At 37.8% G+C, this 22,012-nt stretch overlaps 1 protein-coding gene across 1 annotated transcript in view; it reads left to right on the top strand.

The window, feature by feature from the left end:
* The window catches only part of LOC116333697 (CUB and sushi domain-containing protein 1), a 422,781-nt gene that overhangs the window by 243,292 nt on the left and 157,477 nt on the right, over positions 1-22,012 (top strand). Inside the window, 3 exon segments of the mRNA XM_039613940.1 lie at positions 5,453-5,534; positions 11,491-11,615; positions 19,517-19,638. Of these exon segments, the coding sequence (XP_039469874.1) occupies positions 5,453-5,534; positions 11,491-11,615; positions 19,517-19,638 (329 nt within the window).

Here is a 22,012-nt window from a genome sequence, read left to right as displayed (position 1 = left end):
CTTGTCATGGGGACCAAAGCTGAGTAGATGTGGGTTCACATTGGCTGAGTAAGGTTATCCCAGTGTAGACCATCAGGATGGCAACCAGGGCCATTAAAACATTTAAAAAAAGGAAATCCAAGGTCCACGTTTGGTCCTCAACTAGTCTTTGAACAACACTTCTGTAGACTAAATGACTCCCAGTGGTAATATTATAGCTCAGTGGTGAAGAATCTGCAGTCTTTATGCAATATGTAATCATTACAAAGAACCAGACTGATGGTAATGAGTTTTACCTGTCTAGAGAGTGGAGTGCTTATGAATCATAATCTAAAAGACTGTCTGTAACAGCCTCAAGCTTATATTAAAGCACATTCTAATACACACACAAGTACAGATTTAAATAGGCTCACAGACGGTCGGTTTATGAATAATTTTCATACATGCTATTGATAAAAATCTTACACAATCTAAAGGATGAGATCATTAAAATACACAGCTACAAACTCAGAGTGGTGTGTAAAGCAACCCAAAATAATTTCACTGAGACCAACCCATGGCGGAGTCGCCCTCTCTCAGCAGTAACATTAGCTTACTGCTGAGGATGTGTCATAATTATAGAGAGGCTGAAAGATTGTGATTAAGGAGCGTTACTCCCAAGACAATGACCTACAACTGTAATGAATGATCATTGTGGAAGCGTAATTTATAATCAGTGTTTTCTTTAGGCTTGTCAGGCAATATGGTGCTGGGCCACAGACTACTCGAAAGAAAGAAACACAACCACTTAAAATGTAAATTTGTCAGATAGCGTAACACCACAGCTAAATAGTTTGGGGAAAACGTCACAGGCACGCTTTCAAAAATATTATGTAATTATGGGTTTGTTCACTCTCATACTGTTTGTCTTATATGTGGAAAATTTGATGAACTCGATGTAATAACGTGGGGCCGGAGGGCTATAGACTTTAGCTCTTGGGTTGATTGACCTGTGAACATGAGAAGGTGGAGGAGAAAAAGAGGGCAGATTGGATAAGAGGCAAAAAGAAGAGGGCAGCGCAAGAGAGTATATCAACAATAGACACTTCACACATTTCTCCCGTCATCCTGCAGGCATCTGAAGTGCACCTCAAAAGCTCTTAGCTGAAACACATCAGCTGATCGCACATACACACACACACACACACACACACACACACACACACACACACACACACACACACACACACACACACACACACACACACACACACACCGGCATACACTCTAACACTCTCACTGCTCCTCCTTTTCTCTTTATGGCCTCATTTCTTTTGTATTCTTGTCTTTTACTTGTTAATAACTAAACATTTATGCTTCGTTGCTTTGCATTCTCACTTCGAATGTGTTTATTTGTTTCTTTGGATTGCTCTGTAAGTCTATGGATTTTTTTTGAAAGTCCACAAAGTGTTCACCTTCCCTGCGTCCCTTTCATGCTTATTTTTAAGACTTTGCAAAACTTTACAGTTTTTAAAAGTGTTGTTAGTAACATTCAAACTCAAAGACTGCCAGTTTGTACACATTATTGTTTTCTACAGTTAAAAAATACACGTAACCCTAAATTTAAGACTCCAGTTTTATTGATTTAAATTTAATGGATTGTTTTGGGGACTTTCCATAAAATTTCATTTGCATGAGTCTGGTCTAGAGTTTATAATGTCCAGAACTAATGGCTCATGATTCACTCTTGTCTTTAAAAAATGGTGTCACCTCCAGTCTGGCTGCTGTGATGTATAGTGGTGATGGCAGTAGCTGCATAATCTCTTTATGCTTGTTGCATACACAATGACTAAAGCTAATGGTTTTGTGCTGACTCTAAAATTAAATAAATAAACAGCAACTGCAATAACAACAGAGCAAATGTTCTGTAACTCCTGGAAGACTCATGTTTGTTCAACCACTTTTGTTCCTCAGTAATCTTCGGGCTGGGAGGTGGGCTCTTGATTATTTTTTTTCATTTTCATGGAGAAATTACATTCTCTTTACAACGCACTATTGCAGCACCTGCTGTCACAGGCTTTTTAGCATTGGCGATGTGACAGTGAAGTTTGTTGCCATATTGGTTCAGTGTTACAAAAAAGCAAAACACATATACAGCCCTAAGTTGAATTAATCAATAGACGAAGTGGTGAAATAGCGATCTCACTATATATTTTGTGTAAAAATACTCATGGCTATACAGATTTTACTATCAATAACCATTGCTTTTAAGTTTAAGCAACAGTTGCATTGAAGTCAGTTTAATAAATCAAGCTGTGCTGGTGTTGTGCTGGAATATCCTTTCTTCAAATAAGTGAGTGATGTGTACAAAACATCAGTAACACCCATCAAACTACAAGATCAATCATTTATATTCAGTTAAATTAAAAAAAAACTCCCTGACAGCATCAATCAAACCTGAACACTGTTATCTTTGTTAATGTATCAATCGATTGGTTTGGAGTGTTTGCTTGTAACTTGTAACCACAGCTGCTAAAAATGAACTAATATTAACTTGTGTCTTATTTTGACTCAAATGGCAGAAAGTAGTGGGTCAATTACTGAGGTAAAGGAATGCTAAACGTATACAGGCACCAATGAGCAAACAAATTATTTTTCGTTGTTGTTGTTTTTAATTGAATTGAATTTATTTATTGAAAATTCCTAAAAAGTTGACTTTTACACATGAAAGGTTTGCTGAGGAGACTTTGATGATATGTAAATTACACTGTGCGTCATAAGGTTGTGTTTAAATGCTGAATGATCTTTTAAGTGCAAATTGGATTAAGTCAGCGTGAGGATTTTTGACATCGGCCCAGCAGTAATATTTGTCTTTTTTTTTTCCTACAACAATCTCATGTTGTTTGCATGAGCTGGAGTTGTTTCCGCAGTATGAACCTTTTCATTTTTTGCCAATGAAAACCATTTGAACACGAGTGAGAGAGAAAGCAGTGAGCGATCATGAAAGAGAAAGTGTGTTTTAGAGTGTGTCTGTGTGGTGATTTTTTTTGGACGGAACATCAAAACCACAGCAGAGCAATAAGACAGCTTGTTCTGTTTGCATCATATCTCACACAAACAGTCTATACACTCACAACCTCTCATCGCACACAAAACACAATCACACAAATGCAGCAAATCATTCATCCATCTTTTATGCTAGGATGCACAAAACTTTGGCATCCCTTTGTAAACTGCAGCTAATGTGAGAGGGGGGGAAAAAAGCCGAGGGAGCACGCTGAGAATGCAAAAGTGGAAAGGAGGAGTGAGGGGGAGCAGATACAAGCAGAAATCAGGAAGAGAAATAGAAGCAAGTAAGACAGATGCTGGAAAAGATGGGCAGAAAGAAAGGGTGAAGTGTTCAGAGGTCAGATATTTCACTTTCTCTGGGTAATATTTTATAACCCTGCAAGATTATTCTCACATGCTTTTCTTCGCACTACACAGTTTAGAGCTCTCATTTCCCTGCACTTTTACTTATTTCCTATCTCTTTTTTTATTTGTGTTTTGCTCACCGTCATTATTCATCCACAGAGTTCCATTAAGACAGAGCTGGTCTAAACTGGTTTCTTTCATGTTGTCTGGTCTCATTTACATTTACATTATGATTTAGCCATGCCGCAGATGTTCCCACTCTGAGCAAACTCTGAAACCAATTCAATATCGCAAATACAAGCTGGACAAAATTTGTCATGTATCTTGCTCTTTTTTTTTTGGTTACTGCAGATAGTTGAGAAAGCCAATCAGATTGCAGCTTACGCATTTAGGCATGTGACAATTTCCTCTGATGGTACGGGCAGAATTTGGTGAAAAGCATGGATCCACCATGTATTCCCTTAACTGTTTAGGCTAGTGGTGATATAATTGTGTGGGGGATATTTTCTTGGCACACTTTGGATCCCTTTGTACAAACTGAGCCTACCTGAGTATTGTAGCTGACCATGTCCATCCCTTTAGTGTGTCCATCATCTAATGGCTGCTTCCAGCAGGGTAACAGGCGCCATGTCACAGGGCTCAAATCTTCTCAAACTGCTTTATTGAACATGACAGTGAGTTCACTGTACTCAAATGACCTCCACAGTCACCAGATTTCAACCCAGTAGAGCACCTTTGGGATGTGGTGGAACGGATGGTTGGCATCATGGATGTGCAGCAACTGTGTGATGCTATTATGTCAACATGGACCAAAAACTAACCAAACAACTCACTAACTATTAATTCTGTAACTGTGGTTGAAAAAAGAAATTCTCACAAACCAAACAGAAAACAAAACATCAAAACATAAATGGTCCAAAAGGTCGAGTCCTTGATGAAAGTCATCTGCCTACACACATAACACTGAGTTTTAGATCATTTTTGCACGAGGGAATAAAGGTGATCCCGATAATGAAAAGGAGAGTGGAGAAATTACACAGCACTGGGAAGTTCTTAACAGTTAAGCATTAAGACTTTAATAAGCACTCTGTGATATTTTGCCATCGGTTGGTTTTATGCTCCCTGCCTGTTTTTTCTTTTATGTCTCGGTCCTGGTATTGTGCATGCTGGCTCCCAGTCATGGTTTACTAGGACACTTGATAGAACTGAGCTATTGTTAACAAAATATATTTTACTGTGCCTTTCTGCTATGACAAGTCAAAATGTCAGCTGTAAAAGGTCTATTAAACTGCACACAAAATCATTTATATGAAGGCAAACCTGCCTTACATCATAGGTTAAAATCCTGCCTCTGGATCACATTGCAATACTCCTCATGGCATGTGAAAGTTTCTGCTATTACATCTAAGGAAATGCATAGAGCTGATGCAATTTGAAAAGTTAAATGTGAAAAGTCCTCAGTGTCTGGTAAAATAGTTTTTTGGCTGCTTTAACTCTTCAGAGTTAAAGCAGCTCCTTTTTAATAAATAAAAGGTGTAAAACTAAACAGTGATAAAGGCTCGTCCATTTCCAGAATTTTGTTTATTCCATCAGTTAAAATTAGAAGTCTTTCAGTGAAAGAAAGAAAACTGTTGTTTGCAACTGTCTTCCTCATTCCTTCCTCAAGACCAGGAATAGCTGAGATTTGCATTTCACAGGCTTTACAGCATTATTTTTTTTAACACAGAACATAAAAACACAAAAAGAAAAGGTTTTCAAGTAAGGATGGACTTTAAATTCCAACTTGAAGAGGTGAGCACATGCCTCTTTTTTAAAATTCTCAACAACCGCTAGGTGTTAGTTCTCACAGTTGGAGTTATCTTGTTTGTACATCATGGCAGGACTATAATCACATATTGAATAATACTCAGAATCCACTTTCCTCTCACTGCAAAAGGAGGTATGAAGGCAAATTTAATAAGCTTCCTGTTGGCATAAAAGGATGCATGCATCCCTCTAAAACTGCTAAATTTTCGTGATAGGATGTAAAATGATATCCTCAAACTAGACACTGCATCCATCTTTCTTTCCTTTCTTTCAGTGAGTCAAAGTGGTCTCGCTGGTGATGTTTGTCCGGATCCTGGAGTTCCCGAAAATGGCAAGAGGATGGGCTCTACTTTCCAGTAAGTGAGGCGGTATTTTGTTTTTAGACTCACTTCTTCAGTCTAAATGTTGTTGTCTCACATGCAGAAATCAGACTGACCTAGAAAGGTCCCAGGTCTTTTGTTGTAATACATTACATTAGCTAACCTGGCACAAGTCATCAAATCATTTGGCTGACATGTGAGTACAGGGATGTTTCCTCAGTTTTGTTTACTTTCTGCTTGGTTTGAGTTGTTGAAGCATTTTAATTCATAAGTCAGAACAGATTGGCAGTTGGCCACAAAATACTTGTGGTAAACCAGTTAAATTCTCAGTTTTAATGAAAAAAACGAAACGAAACACTCTTTCAGCAGGGTACAAAAAGGTTACAAGCTCTGCCTACCGTGCTCTGCTTTTCCTTAACCTGTCTATTCTACATACACGTTTGATAATGGTCTGTACATAAGGAGAGTAAAACTTCTTTAACTAGGTTTAATGACTCCTCTGTACTGTTCTCCCACTTCAAGCGATAACAGCAGTGTTGTAGTTGGCTGACAAAATTGATCACTGTGTGAGGAACATCTAGTTCTTCTTCATTTTCCGGGAGACTGAAGTGTTTTGTGGTTTATGCATCATTATAAATAATGTATGTCTGTTGGGGACGTGTTGTTAGAAGATGAGCTTTTTAGATGCAAAGCACCATATGTAACTGGGTTGAAACCTACTTGGAAAAACACAAAAAAATTGTACAAACGAATGATTTGTTTAGTGATTGCTTCACCAGCCGCCCCTACATCAAGAAGTGTCACCTACAGGAAAACACATTATTAGCAAAATGTGTAATCCTGCAAATTCAGATGTAATCCAGATGTCCCCATCTCATTAAACATGCAAACACACAAACAATAGTAAAGGGGGGCAGTCCAAGAACTCTCTGTGTTAGAGATGAAAGTAGCATGTTAAATGTACTATGGGACATGTACTTAAATCACCTCTTTTATGTGAAATCAATTCATGACTGTTCATAACAGTATCAAGTTTAAAGCTATGACAGAAGAATCAATTCAGAATTAGTTTTCTGCCTGTGGAATTTAACTACCAAACAGCTCTAACAGCAAATATTCCTACTGCAGTTCAGCTAGAGAGAGTTAGGCCGATAGCTTTTTGGGCAATGACATAATTCTCTGAAGTATTGATTAGAGTCCAGGTTCACTTGTTCTACAGCTGAACTGTTGTATGAAAAACATTCTCACAACATTTAGCCCTGTCAAAGCGCTTTCAAAGAGGTGGGTGTTAAAGTCTACAGTCAATATTTTTTAATCACATCACCTTCGGTTTACATCAAGGTCCAAACAATCAAGAACCTGAATATCAGATTAGACTTAGAAACCAAGATAAAAGTGTGGAGAAGGAAAGAAATCATCCAAAGCATACAACGTTATCTATCAAACATGGTTCAGTTTTTTGGCGTTTTATGGCTGCCAGTGGAATCTGGCCATTAGTGTTTATTGATGACGTGACTGCCGATAGAAGTGGCAGGACGAATTCTGAAGTGTATAGGACTATACTCTCTGCTCAGATTCATACAAATACTGCGAAACTGATTGGACAGTGTTCATAGTGCACATGAATAATGACCCAAAGCATACTGCAAGGGCAACCCAAGAGTTTCTTGAGGCAAAGAAATTGGATATTCTTCCATTGCCAAGTCAGCGACCTAATCTCAAACCAACAGGTGATTTTTAGTTTCTGAAGACAAAACTGAAGGTGGCTGGAGTAAAGGACTAACAGAATATCTAAATTGTTTTGCATCTCAAATGCAGAATTTGTTGTTGTTCATTGGTTCTGGACTTCAGGCTGTCAATGACCCCATGTTTTGTTTTGTTTTTGTTTTGTTTTTTTCATCATTTTTTTTGTAGGGGAAAACTACAAAATTGCACTATTATCCAAAAACATATGGACGTAGGCGTTTGAAGGGATAGAATATAGACATATTAGAATTGTTTCCACACACACACATAAATTTTTTTTAAATGTACTTTCAGCTTTGTTTTCAGTTCTTTTTGTAAAATCTGTAAATACATAAGCAAGATACAGCATGAAATTCCCAGTATTTCATGCTAATGCTTGCAAAGTTTAACTTTTTTTAAGGCTCTTTGAAAATGCTGCTGTGTCTTTATCCTCACCTCAGTCATTAGCTGGTAACCTTCAATGTTAGGAACAGCTCTGTAGGTGAGAGGAAGGGCATAGAAATCATCCTCATTTTGAATGAACCTTTATTTCCTTTGTCTGATGTACACAGTACATAAAATCCAGCTGTTACACGGAGATATAGGCCTATTATACAGTCTTTATATTTGAATACAGTAAGTTCAGCAATCAGCAATGCCACATATATGTCACGATGGCTGTGGCTTTTCAGCTTCTCTCATTTCATGTCTGCAGCTTATGTTATTCAAACTCAAGTCTCCTTACAGAAAAGTGAATTAATGAACACGTCTACATTTAATAGCATAATGAAAGACTGCCTTATTATTTCCTAATGACCCTAATGAGTCAGTTAATATATGGCATATTCTTCAATGTCTTGGTATTGGCCTTATATTCTCATTTGAGGAATATAAGAAATGTAACAGACATATCTCATATAGCTCTATCCCTTGATAAATGTGTATCACACTAGTTTATAATGTGCTGCCCCTTTATTCAGGAAAATAATGTAAATCTCAGTAATTTCACTCTGTTGTCCAAATGTAGTCCTGTTTTCAGCTCAATTAAAGGCTGGTTTAGCTACTTCTGTAGTATTATTTATACTGGAGTTAGGACACATGTTGACACACTTTGCAGTTCCTTTTTAACCTAAAACACAATTATTTGTCCTATTTTACGACCAGTATACTATTTCTTTATGGCTTTAATGAAGGAGTCATATGATTGCAAAATACTGTATAGCTTACATTCTGTCCTATAAAAACATTTTTATGTAATAGCAGTCTTGTGCAAGATATAGAAAGTTGCACAAGTTTTCTATTAAGTTTATTTCATACAATGCAGGCTATGCTTTAGACTATTCTAATCAGAGTAATTAAAGGCATGAAGGAGTAGTACAGTAGGGGTAAAGTAGGATAAAAAATACAAATCTAAACAATTGCAAAACTGCAAAAAGAATTTAATTTTTCATCCTTCTTAGGTGTTGCTTTAATGCATCCGGGAATTAAGTAAATAATGTAACAGCACAAAGAAGATTCGGGAAAGTACTGCAAAATGTAACAAAGAGAGTATACTGAGAGAACAGTGGGCAGGAGAAAGCTTGAAAGCACTGAAGAGTGATACCCCTAAATACAGAAAATGTTAGGCTGTTGAGCTGGCTGCAGGAGAGAGACAGAGATCTGAAGATGTTCCTTGGACTAATAGAGAACAAATGGTAAAGAAGGGAAGTAAACATGTGGAGTATTATTCAGTTTTTCTTTGAAGTAAAGAATATGTTTGTATTGAATGAACAATAATAGCTCTGATATGTATGGCTAGATAAATATTTTGTTTCTACAAATGTTTTTTATTTGAGATATTCTATTGTCACTAAAACAATTTTTCTGTGAATTTATGCTTGATAGCGTGAAATGACAAGGCAGAATCACTCATTTACCAAGGTATCAGACCTTTTTGACAGATATGTATTGGATGATGTTAGCAAAAAACAGCTTTGAACAAGACTAATATTTAATGAAGTGTAAAGGATCGAATATGGAAACAGATAGCAAAAAGGATGCATCTAAAATAGATAAGAAATACCTTTTAGCTAGCTTAGCTGTAGCTAAATAAGTGTAAGAGTTATTGCAGTCTGAAGGCATATGTAAGCATGAAATGTAGTATAATAATTTAGAAGATTAAGTCAGTTCCCAAACATACAGTACTGCCATGAGCAGACTGCCATTAAGATTCTTGAAATAGGAAAAATTTAAAACCACCTTGACTCTTCCTATTGTTGACTATATGAACAAATGGAGTAACACGAGGGGGAAGGTCATTGGTCAGGGGAACATTTGAGAATCTATTGCAGGAAAACCATCTCAGAAGTCAGTCAATGAGGCATTTATGTTGGAGTAGTTAGACAAAAGCCACTTTGAGTAAAAAGGACATAAGGGTGTCATTTGAGTTTGGAAAACTTATTTTAAAAGTCTCTGTGCACAATTATTAAATCTTTCTCTTTACTGCCTTTGTTACATTGAGTTAGGTCCTTGAAAAATAATCTGCTCTGAAGTGAATGAACCTGACATATTAATAAGACTTTACATTTCGCTGTGACCTGAACCATGTGTCAGAGACAGTGATGGGGGTGCAGCTTTCCATGCTAGTGTCTAGGTCAAGCCGCCTAAATATGCTGTGTTAGGACATTTTTTATCCCAATCTGATTTACATTTGCCAAAATTTCACTTTGGTCTTGTGGGTTGTTGATCAACTTACCTATAAATCCTAGAAGAAATCACTGTCCATCCTGTCAATGTGACTGCATTTGATGTAGTCTTTTTAGATGTCGTTAGACTGTATTGCACAGCAGCCCTGCGACAAGCTCCAAGCTTGCTTGCACTGTGTGCCCCACTTCTAGGACAGACTGGCAGGGAAAGTTTCAAGTCTTGGCCAGTAAACAAGGACTCAGTGGATACGGGGATTTTTAAATTATTCACTCAATGGTGTCAGTCACCTACAGTAATCAGTACAAAGGGACACATCGTTCCGTTTAATCAGGAGTGAGCTATTATAAAATTATGATCTCTCCCTGGGACTCATCCACTTACCATCAGTGGCAGGTGAAATGTAATGTGCTCAATTTTCACCATTTTCTGAAACTATTTTCAGGCCAGAAAATTTAAACGATAATCATCTTTTAATCTCTGATTCCTGCTGGTCTTCTTTGCTGGTAGATAGTATGACTTCACTGACTCTCTTGCCATTAATGGAGTTGTTTGAGTTAGTGAAATAGCATTACCTCCTTCTGCGTGTGTTGGTGTTGATGTCTCTAAGCATTTATCTGCAAGTGTGTGCATGCTTGTTGGCAAGGATGTCTTTGGTGTTTTTATCTAATCATCATTAAGCACTGAGCTACATGAGCTGGAACTGAATTGTGGTTTGGTGAAGTGAAACAGGGCTAATAGGACAACATACTGTAGAATGGGGTTTTAAATTTCTGGGGACGTACAAGATCGCTGTCACTTAGCATGTTTGGGATGTTTTGTTTAATAGAAAACCAATATGTAACTATGAGAGGAAGGTTTTAGTTCTTTTCAAGGTAAATAGTGAGGTGAATAGGTGAAAGCTGTGGCAGAAGTGATTGACCTAACTGAATGTAACAAAGGCAGTAAAGAGAAAGATTTGGCCTGGCTGTACGACTCTACAGTGTTTAACAACAGGGTTGAGCCGATGAACATCCAAAACTCCATGTTGTGAATGTTTGGCCAGGTGGTAGACTGTGGTGTGTGTCAGCAGGGAGGAGACATTAAGCTTTACAGACAAGACACCATGCAGATTTCCACTTAGATGGCTCGATGTCCCTCTCCCATGTTAGACAGCAGGGTGTTGGAGAAAATGCGAAAACAAGAATCATCAGAACAAATGATAAGAGAGGATAGAGAGAAGACATGACAAGCTGAGAACAGAGAAGCAGAAGAGAGCAAAAGAAAGCAGATGACAGAAGAAAAACATGTTACAATACAGTTACAAAAGCATCTTACAGGAAGAGAGGAGCCCAACCACTGATATAGAATGATGATGCCCTATTTGTCAGGGATCTAACAGCCACCTCATCTTCTATACTAGGACTAGCATTCGTACATCATTTGAACTGAAAGAGTCCTGTTTTCTGGTGATTTAAGGGCGTTTTTTCTCAAGTTTTTAAACTTTTAACTGACAGTGATTTGGGGGTATCAGTCAGAACTGGACTCAGAGTACCTCTTCAACTTTTTTTGACAAGCGTTTTTAATTTTGTGTCCCCTTAAATAGAGTTGGCTCCAGCGTCCAGTTCAGTTGTGATGACAGCTACGTACTACAGGGATCCAAAAGTATCACCTGTCAACGAGTCACTGACACACTGGCAGCCTGGAGTGACCACAGACCCATCTGCAGAAGTAAGTCCCACCTGCCATTCAACTCAAACATCATGTAGCTATTTCATACAAATATCTTATATAATCATAGTAGCTCTTATTATCATCATTATAATAACAGCTTATATGTTTTACAAAGTATATCTGTTAAATAAGTAAATGGTTATGTGTTGCCATTTGATCATTATTTTTTAATCAGTAATTCAGATTAATAAAAGATTTGTTTGCAACCCTAAATCCCTTTTTAAGCATAATTTGTTAACAATTACTACCTCGTTTAAACAACAATATGTCAATATAGATCTATAGCTTGTGTGCTGCCAGTACATTAATGGTCATCCATCCATGCATTGAAATGTGAACACATTTACATCCAAATATTATCATAAACAGAAAATCAGTGACCCGGAGTGGTCTTGTCCCTGACCACTCTGGGTCAGAGACAAGACCCTGCCCCAAGTGGAGGAGTTTAAGTATCTCGGGGTCTTGTTCATGAGTGATGGGAGAAGGGAGCGGGAGATTGACAGACGGATTGCTGCAGTGATGTGGATGCTGTACCGGTCTGTTGTGGTGAAGAGAGAGCTGAGTGTAAAAGCGAACCTCTCAATTTACCGGTCGATCTACGTCCCTACCCTCACCTATGGCCACAAGCTGTGGGTAGTGACCAGAGATGGGCAGTAACGCGTTACTTGTAACGCGTTACTGTAATCTGATTACTTTTTTCAAGTAACGAGTAATGTAAGGGATTACTATTGCAAAAACGGTAATTAGATTACCGTTACTTTCACGTAGGAACGCTGCGTTACTGCGTTACTAAAACCGTGATTTTTTGCGAGAATGTCTCATGACAGTGACGTGGCGAGTGCGACGTTCATGACAACAGCTGTGTGCAGATCATAATATATCAAGTGCGAGAGAGTATGAGCATGCAGCGTTCAAAGCGTGGAAGTACTGACCTTATTTTGAGTTTGATTCCATAAAAAGTGACAAAAACATTAGTGTCCGTTGTGCGTGGGAAGAAAACTTCTTTTTACAGCGAAAAAAACCCCTAAACTTCCAAGCAAGCACCGAGTGCGCTACGACTGTAATGGGAAATTCACAGAGAAACTCGCGGATTCTTCCACTGACCGCTGCGGCACACCTGCACCAGGGTAAACCTCCGCCTAACCCAGTCCTGCTTTACAGGTGAAAATAGAGCAACAGGACCGCTAGTCTTTGATTTTATTTATTTTCTGCTGTGTTTTACTTTCATCTATTTGAAAGAGTGAGTGTAAACACAAAAACATATTTTATTTTATGTGCTGGAATGTGCAGAAAATAGGTTTAATTGTTAAACAAATTTCTTCCAGTCAGAGAATGTTGCATATAATTAAGTTTTTGCTTGATGCATAAAGTTAAAAGATTTAAAGTTTAAAGTTTTAAAAAGAGACGTTTCCATTTGATTACATTTTGTATGATGGATTATGCAGAAAAAGTAGAATTGGGCTGAAAGATCTATCGCTTTATCACCTATTCAGGTTGTAAATCGTCTTTTTAAAAAGTAACTAAGTAACTAAGTAATTGATTACTTTTGAAAATAAGTAATCAGTAAAGTAACGGGATTACTTTTTTGGGGAAGTAATCAGTAATTAGTAACTGATTACTTTTTTCAAGTAACTTGACCAACACTGGTAGTGACCGAAAGAACGAGATCGCGAATACAAGCGGTGGAAATGGGTTTCCTCCGAAGGGTGGCTGGCCTCTCCCTTAGAGATAGGGTGAGAAGTTCGGTCATTCAGGAGGGGCTCAGAGTAGAGCCGCTGCTCCTCCACATCGAAATGAGCCAGTTGAGGTGGTTCGGGCGTCTGACAAGGATGCCCCCTGGGCGCCTCCTGGGCGAGGTTTTCCGGGCATGTCCCACCAGGAGGAGGCCCCGGGGCAGATCCAGGACACACTGGAGAGATTATATCTCTCGGCTGGCCTGGGAACGCCTTGGTGTTCCCCCGGATAAGCTGGAGGAAGTGGCTGGGGAGAGGGAGGTCTGGGCTTCTCTGCTTGGGCTGCTGCTCCCGCGACCCGGCCCCGGGTAAGCAGAAGAAAATGGATGGATGGATGGATGGACAGAAAATCATGGATGCCTCAAGAAATGTCTTCAGATTTGTCACAAATATTTAGATTGGATTAGATTTCCTATGGTCAAAATATTGATATCATTAAAAAACAACTTTTCACCAATATTCATACCAATTTTTAAGCAAATGTCTAATAGGATAAAAAGATCAAAATGAACCATATATACCATTCAAAAAGTGAGCGCCCAAATGGAGGCTGAACACTGTGTGATGACAAATAAAAGAGATGTTTCGCTTCTCATTTCCACAGTGATCGTTTCACTTGTGAATATAGCTGTAATCATAGCACAGCCGCAACGTTAAACTTGTTGTCTATGGTAAATTTGAAAAGTGTGGCTGTTTTTACTTTAAAATAAGCTTAAATATACCTGGAATAAAACAGCAACATAACTTGTTAAAAGAGGCTTACACCATTCATTTTACTTTAATCAGTTAATATCAACAAATACAGTGTATACAGATAGAGGATGCATAATTATTTTTTAAATTAATAAATTAAAGTAAATGAAACAACAAGATTAAAAAGGTAAATAACAGCGAAAGCCAAGTTTCCCAAGTTTTGTATTTTCTTAGAGGGTTAAAGTCAAGAAGCTCTAATGCTGACTAATGTGTTCAAAAATCACATGGTAGTTAATATTAACCTTGGACCTGAGAATGATGTAAAGAGCTGGAGGTGCAGGGGAAGTGTGAGCCTGATTACCTCAGATTCAGTGATATGTTCAAGGACACTTTTGTGTGCACTTTGGGTGAACTAGAGGTTAAATTATCAACAAGTTTTACCAACTATTATCGCCCCAGAGGTCTGCATTCAAAAATATGACCGGTCTTTAATCAGCAGCCCCACCACTGTAGGCACTGTAGCAATGAAACTAGGATTACATTTTCATCATTAGCAAAAGCAAAAGTCAGTAATCCTAATGTGTTTTTAATAGTTTTTGGATAACAGTGGAATTGCATGACCGTGATGTGTTAGCATTATTAGGATAAGGCCACACAGGCACAGCTATGGTCACACTAATTATTTGTTCCTCAGAGTGTCAGATTGTTGATGAAAATGAGGAGATCTTTAAGCAGATCTTTTATAATACTCCTCTAAAGCCATGCTGCAATAGTTAATCCTGGTCCCATACCTCTGAATCTGTCTCCAGATCTCTAATTTTGTCAGCAATTAAAATGGTATGGTGTTGCACTGATTGCTGTTTCTGTTAGTCAATATTAACTTTGCATGTAGGATTAGGCATAGGCACTTCATCTTGTTTGTGTGTGTCAGAGCCATAAAAATGGTGCCAGGAATTGTAAGTCAGGTTAACAAAATAACACCTCTTAAATCAGCTTAGCATGAAAAAAATGAGTTGTTCCTAGCAATCACTACAGAGCTTCCATAGTGACTGACATTGGCAGCTGAGCGATAATCCAGTGTATTCCCTATTTGCAATAATATCTTACATAAAGATATTGTCTCATGGTTTTCAAAAGCTTTGAATAGTTATGTTGTTTTGGGGTATTTGCAAATGCTAAATCTATATTATTATGGACATATCATAAATAATATTAGCTCGGATTATGTTTTATTATTTGTTAATGTGTAAAAATTATGATTCACTTTCTGACTGAGTGGCTAAATAAATAAATGTATGAGTGGCGGCGCAATGATGCAGGGGATCTCACTGCCCGCATGTTTACCGACAGTATCCTGTTGGGCTTATTATTTTACAATAAAACGGGAGACAGCTCGCATAGACACCCAAGTGTGTGCGAAAATACACTTACAAACACACTTGCACTTGCAGCTAGTGTCCAGTGGACAATGTCACACAGCTCATAGTTGCTGCAATATTTGCCTTGAGCTGTGTGTGTGTTTGATGGGCAGACAGTCCCAGCGCTCAGACACAGACTGTAGGGTCCCTGTCACATTGTGTTAAAGTTTAGATGTGTGTGGTTATGTGCACATGTGTGAATGTGTAATCTGTGACTACATGTCTGTCTGTGGCTGCAGGAACCTGCCTGGAATCATGATACTGGCTACTTCTGATGGTTAGAAACAGTAGGGGTTTCTTGAAAAGCTACTCTGGAATTTTCGTTTTACTATTTATATTTACATAAATACTATGTATAACTTATTTTACAAGATTTTTAATTCATACTTAGATGTATTTTATTTCAGGCAGATGACCATGAACAATAAATCATCAATTAGGGGAAAAAACCCACCATAAAGTATTCTTAATAGGAGAATTTGACATCATTTTTCATTATTTAAAACAAATAAATTGACATGACACTCAAAAAATGTTTTATAAATAGCTCAGTGACTACATGGGTGAAGCATTTGTTCATGTTGAAGTCTCAAAACATTACTCAGAACATCACCAATATAACCTCCAAGTGATATAACAAAATAAATATTAAAAACACCATTACAGATGCTGTAATAAATGCTTAGGACTCAGCACTCTGAGATCAGTGTGTTCTTGTTGTAAACCACATTGCATAGTACAGTATATTACTGACAAACACAGATTTACTCTAGTACAGCCACGCCCAAACTGTGTTTGAATTTGGAAATTTTCTGCAGGGTTTTCAAAACTTTCATTAACTCTAATTACCATCATAATATATTTACTTCATTTCATATTCATAGAATTTTCTGATGATTTGGCCGGTTAGGTCAATTTTCAACCTTATAGCAAATGCTCCAATTTAACTCCTTTCCAACAAAGATGACATACAATAGACAAAAAAAGGTTTTCACAGAGCTATAAACATGAAAAACCACCCTCACAGCCATATGCTGCGAACAAAATTCACTTGATTAGTTGGTCATCAGCAAGTATGACAACTTCTACAAAAGCAAATGCTTCAGCAGTTTGCTGGTGATGATGTGGGCTTGTTATGTAGCTATTAGACATGGGCACCATGCAGTCAGTTTAGTGGACCATAAACTATGCATACAAATGTATCCTAACCAAATGTGAGACCATATGTCTCATTGCTAGAGTTTGGCTGAACCTAGGTGATGCAAATGGACAATGATCCTAAGCACAGAAGCAAATCTACAACAGAAAGAAAATAAATCATGGTGTCACAAAAGTCCAGTCAAACTGTGGACCTCAGCCTGAAATGCTGTGGCAGAGCTTTAAGAGAGCTGTGCATAAAAGGAAGCCAATAGAGTGAAGCAACACTGTGGGTCAAAACTCTTCAACAACAATGTGAGAGGCTGATAAAGTCATACAGAAAACAATTACATCACATTTTTGCTGCTAAAGGTGGTTCTAGAAGCTACTGAATCATGAGATATACTCAGATTATTTTAGGGTTGCCTTTGAGACTACTAAAACAAGGTCTGATATATGAAAATTGCTACTTTTTAAATTATGGCTTTTTAAAAAATTTTGTTTCCAAAATAAGTGTAAACATTTAACCTTTCACATCTAACTTCAAAATTCACTTTTTAAAATATTGTTTAGATATTATAGAAAACCATCAGCAGCTTACCTATAGTACCTACATAGCTCACCAGGGGGCAGTGGCTGACACTTTGAGGATCACTACTTTTGTCTCTGTTTTTCTTTTTTGTTGTTGTTGTTGTTGTTGTCACAGAATCTCTTTTAGAATTATCCTCAAGGCATTCTTAGTAGTTCATTTCAGTTGAATTGTGGAGCAACATTGACTGTGAATGTTGGTTTTACTCAATATGCATTATATTTATTATTCATTTAGTGAAGCTGTAAATGGGGCAGTTTCGTAAAAGACTTTTGCAGTAATGTCAAAATATGGAACAACCTTCTTTGTTACTTTTGATTAAATATAGAGTACTTTATAAGGAAAATCGCAACTGAAGAACAGCATTTCCACAACAATACAAGACTGAATGAACTGGCACCAGATAGAAACTGTGAATCCAGACTTTATTTTAAACACAAATATTTGTAACTATAGGGGTATATCAATACAAATGAACAGATGTGAAAGCAGAAGGGCAAAGTGAGATAAGAAGAAGAAATCAAGATCAGTAGTCTGTTACAAGCAAGTAGAGGTTAAAAATGTCTGTACTATAATTCCCGTGCATTGTATTATTTTGTGTGATCACTCTCTTGGGATTCAAACCCATGAGCCTCTCTCATTCTCTACTGAGACTTAACTGTTAATTAGAACCTGGTCTCTGAGATGAATCGCCATGAATGTGTTTCTGTGTGAGAGTGTAGCTGTGTGTATCACTGTGTGGTTCAGCTCTCTTTTCTAATTAACAGGCAGATCAGTCATCTGAGGTCCTCCTCTCTCTCCCTTTCTCTCCTTGTATTTTCCACGTCTCTCTCTCTCGTGCCGCTTGCCCTTCCTCCTTTACTTTCTTTTCATATTCTTTCTTACATTTTTTCACCCTATACTCTTTTTCTATCTTTTTCTGACATCTGTCTCTGATGTCTCTCAACTTATCTGTATTTAAAACCTCCTTAAACCACTTATGCTCCTGTGACACACAGGCTTTATTTCCCTCTAATAGGAGTGAACAGTTTCAGTCATTATGATTTAAGTTATTTTTGCCGTTTTAGTATAACTACAAGGAGTTGGAAGGTACGTTGGTCACCTGCTCCGTAGCTAACTGTCCTAATAGTTTCTATATTCTACATCGCTACTATACTATAAAGGAACACCCAAATTTAGACTAAGATGATTCCTTGACCTCTCTTCTTGCAGATACACAGTGTATGTGTGTGTGTGTGTGTGTGTGTGTGTGTGTGTGTGTGTGTGTGTGTGTGTGTGTGTGTGTGTGTGTGTGTGTGTGTGTGTGTCTTTCTCATCCAAAAATGAATTTCTTTGAGACATGAAAGGATGTCTCAAGGTTCAACGTTTCATGTTGACTTTCTTTAAAATATTGACCACAGGTTGGCCTTTGGCATGTCAAGCATGTTTAAGCAGCTGATGTATGCACTGTGAATGAAAAGATGTTATGATGTCTTTCAGACAAACTCAAAAATATACCTGTTCCAAACTGTATCCTAGTTTTCTTTACATTTTAAAAAAGTGAGATCTTTAAGACATAAAAACTCCTCTTTCAGGGCTTTGTAGTGAGGAGAAGGATACTAAATTCAATTCTAGATTTAATGGGGAGCCAAGGAAAATAAACTAATACAGAAGTATAATCTCTAGTTCTGCTCCCATTAAGACTTTTGCAGTCATGTCTTGGATCAAATTAAAGCTTTTCTAGGACCTATTAGGACAACTGGAAGATAAGGAAATGCAGAAGTCCCAAACAGAAGACGTAAATGCATTACATACTTGTTCAATATCCCTTTGAGACAGGATGTTCCTACTTTTCTCTTTAATCTGCACATAAAAATCTCTGAGATTTGTTTAATATTTCAAATGAATCCACACTGTAGCACTGGAGGCCAAGGTGATACTAAAAGTTGGTACAATGGGAATTTGGACCATTAAAAAGGAAATATGTTAAGTAATTGGAGAATTAGTAAAATAATGATATTATTCCTGTGGGCATTTGCTGTTTGTGAAAAGTGCTATATAAAGGGAAGAAATTTGGATTGATTTGGTTATAAATTACTATTATTAATTAAAATTCTATTCACACAAATCCACACACATAGGTCTAAAGTCAGTGTAAACATAGTAAATATTATATGCTTACATTCTATTTTTCACCATTTTGATCTCTGACACTACCTCACCCTGTTTTCATTTTGTCCTATTTCTAAAGTAAAAGGTGGATCTGCAAGCACAGTTTTGACCAGACTGTAAATCTTTTTTTAAAAGCCCTTTGTTGCTCCTTCTCTCTTTTGCTCTCTTCCTCTGTAGCTCGTACCTGTGGCAGTAACCTAAGAGGACCCAGAGGGGTCATAACTTCTCCCAACTACCCTGTTCAATATGAGAACAATGCCCACTGTGTGTGGGTCATCACTGCAATGGACGCTGACAAGGTGAGCTTTTTCATTGTTTAATTTCACTAAAGAGTTTTTTTTTTTTTTTAAAAACAACATCAAAAAACTAAAACCCTGTAATCTGACAGGTGGAAAATACACATTTTATACCTGCAATATGCTTTCATCATATTGTGTTGTGATCTTAAAAGAAGAGTACTGGGTTCCAGTCAACTGAAATACAATCCATGAGGGAGGTTTAAGGGACAGGATATTGTTGGGAAAACATTTGTAGGCCTATAACCCAATGTGATGAATGTGGAAATTCAAAATAGCACCCGAGAGAGAAAGAAAAAACTACTGTAGTGAGCATGACTTGCAGGAAGCCTCAGAAGAAACTATGACACAGTAACAAGCATATTCTCTTACGTCTAGTGTTGACGAGGTTAAAGCACTGTTGTTGGAGGCTTCGTGTTTGTGGTTTGTTTGTGGTTTGAATTCTGTTTCAGCTGCGGTCATCACCCTAATCCCACCCCACCCGCCCCCTTCCACTTTTGTCAAGGCAACTTTGGTTCTCGAGCCATTGTTGCAGAGACATGAATAATTTATTTACCTGTGGAACAACATCTCAAGTCTATCTACGTTTTCTTTTCTTGATTCTCTTCTCTTCATGTATTCTCGTATATCATGTTTTCAAATCTTCTTCCCCTTTGTCTCCTCTGCACTCTCTGCCCTCCACTCTTTCCCTTCCCTCCCCCCTTACACTCCACTTGCCTCTCATTTTGTCCCAACAAACGCTGAGTTCTTTATTCTCCACTCTTTTCTCCTCATCTCTCCCTCACCTACTCTACTCTGCACTGCTATCTTCCCATCCACTTTCTCCGTCTGTCATCTGCTTTTCTCCTTTCGCTTTGATTTGTTTAAAATGTTAAGTCTGAAGATGGTGAAAGTACAGAGATGCGAGGAGAGTGAGAAGGCACAGAGCTCATTGAAATCTACAGAGAAGAGAAAGGAAGGGGAGAAAATGGGGCTGAATATTCAGCTTGCTACTTCATATCTAAAAAGCGAGCACCAGGAACAGAGAACAGGAAAAGAAAAAGGACTGAATGTCCAAGCAGGTACTTGACATGTGACATTGAAGTTTTCTCTAAAGGTGGATGGAAATGGAGTCTACTCACCTCTGAGCCTTAAAGGGAGCTGGATGGAGAAATAGTGAGATATAATTGAAGAGAGAGAAGAAAATAAAGAAAATGGAAAGAGAAAAAGGAGTGAGAAATTGACTTTTTGTTCTCTGCTGTTGGCCATTGTGACCTTGATAGAGAGAAAAGGCAAATCTATCCATGTCTAACAGCTTGTTTCTCGCCGCGACGTAATTCTCATATGTTCCTGTATGTTAGTGCTGATTTGCATCTTATAAATTCACTCATGAAATCTTATTAACACCAACATCACAATCACGAGTGGTCTTAAAAGGCTTCTCGTCAGCTTTAGAGCTGCCGTCAGCCATTCGCACTCTAAGTACTTTACAAGAAATCGCACTAATCATAACTGACGTGGCTACATAGTTTTATCACAACAAATGTACAAATGAGATTTTGCTCATTGTCAGGTGACAGATGGAAAGTCCTCCTCATGTATTATGCATGTTGCTTTAAGTTAAAAATAGAATACAGTAAAGTATTTTATGAAGAGACACATAGCCTTGGCTTATTACGGATGGGACGCTTGTTATCTATTCTGTGCATTGCATTGGGACGTGTGCGTGCATGTGCTTAAAGGGCTTGATGTTTGAGTGCACTTCAAGAATGGGCTATAATGACAGATTATCAGCTACTACAGCTGCTGGCATTTTCAGAATGTCACTATCTACATACATAAACGGGGAAGACAAGGACATGAGACAAAATACAAGACAGTTACACTCTACAAGACACTGAGATAGGATGCAACCCCAATCCCCAAAAAGTTGGGGTGCTGTGCAAAATGTAAATAAAAACAGAATGCAATGATTTGCAAATGTCATAAACCGATATTTTGTTCACAACAAAACACAGAAAACATATCGGAAGAGAAAATGTACAATTTTTAAGAAAAACAAATAATAGGAGGTCATTTTGATTTGATGGCAGCAACACATTTCAAATCATATAGGACAAGTTAATGTTTACTACTGTGTAGGACCCGTTACACACTTTTGGGAGAGGAATGTTGTCCTATTGTTGTCCCGCTTATTCTAACTGCTCAACAGGCGTGGATCTACTTTGGCATGCTTTCTGGTTCGTGATGCACCCAGTCTTTTTAGTTAGTAAAAGGTGTGAGCTGCAGGAGGGCCAGTTCAAAACCTGGACTCCAAAATGTTGTGGTAGAAAAAGTATGGTGTTGTCTTTGCTAAAATATGCAAGGATTTCCCTGAAAACGGGTTAGGGTCCTGTGT

Source organism: Oreochromis aureus, linkage group 1, assembly GCF_013358895.1.
Source record: "Oreochromis aureus strain Israel breed Guangdong linkage group 1, ZZ_aureus, whole genome shotgun sequence".
Taxonomy (NCBI): Eukaryota; Metazoa; Chordata; class Actinopteri; order Cichliformes; family Cichlidae; genus Oreochromis; species Oreochromis aureus.
The sequence above is the reverse complement of the archived record's forward strand: the minus strand, read 5'-3'. Positions and strand labels throughout refer to the sequence as shown.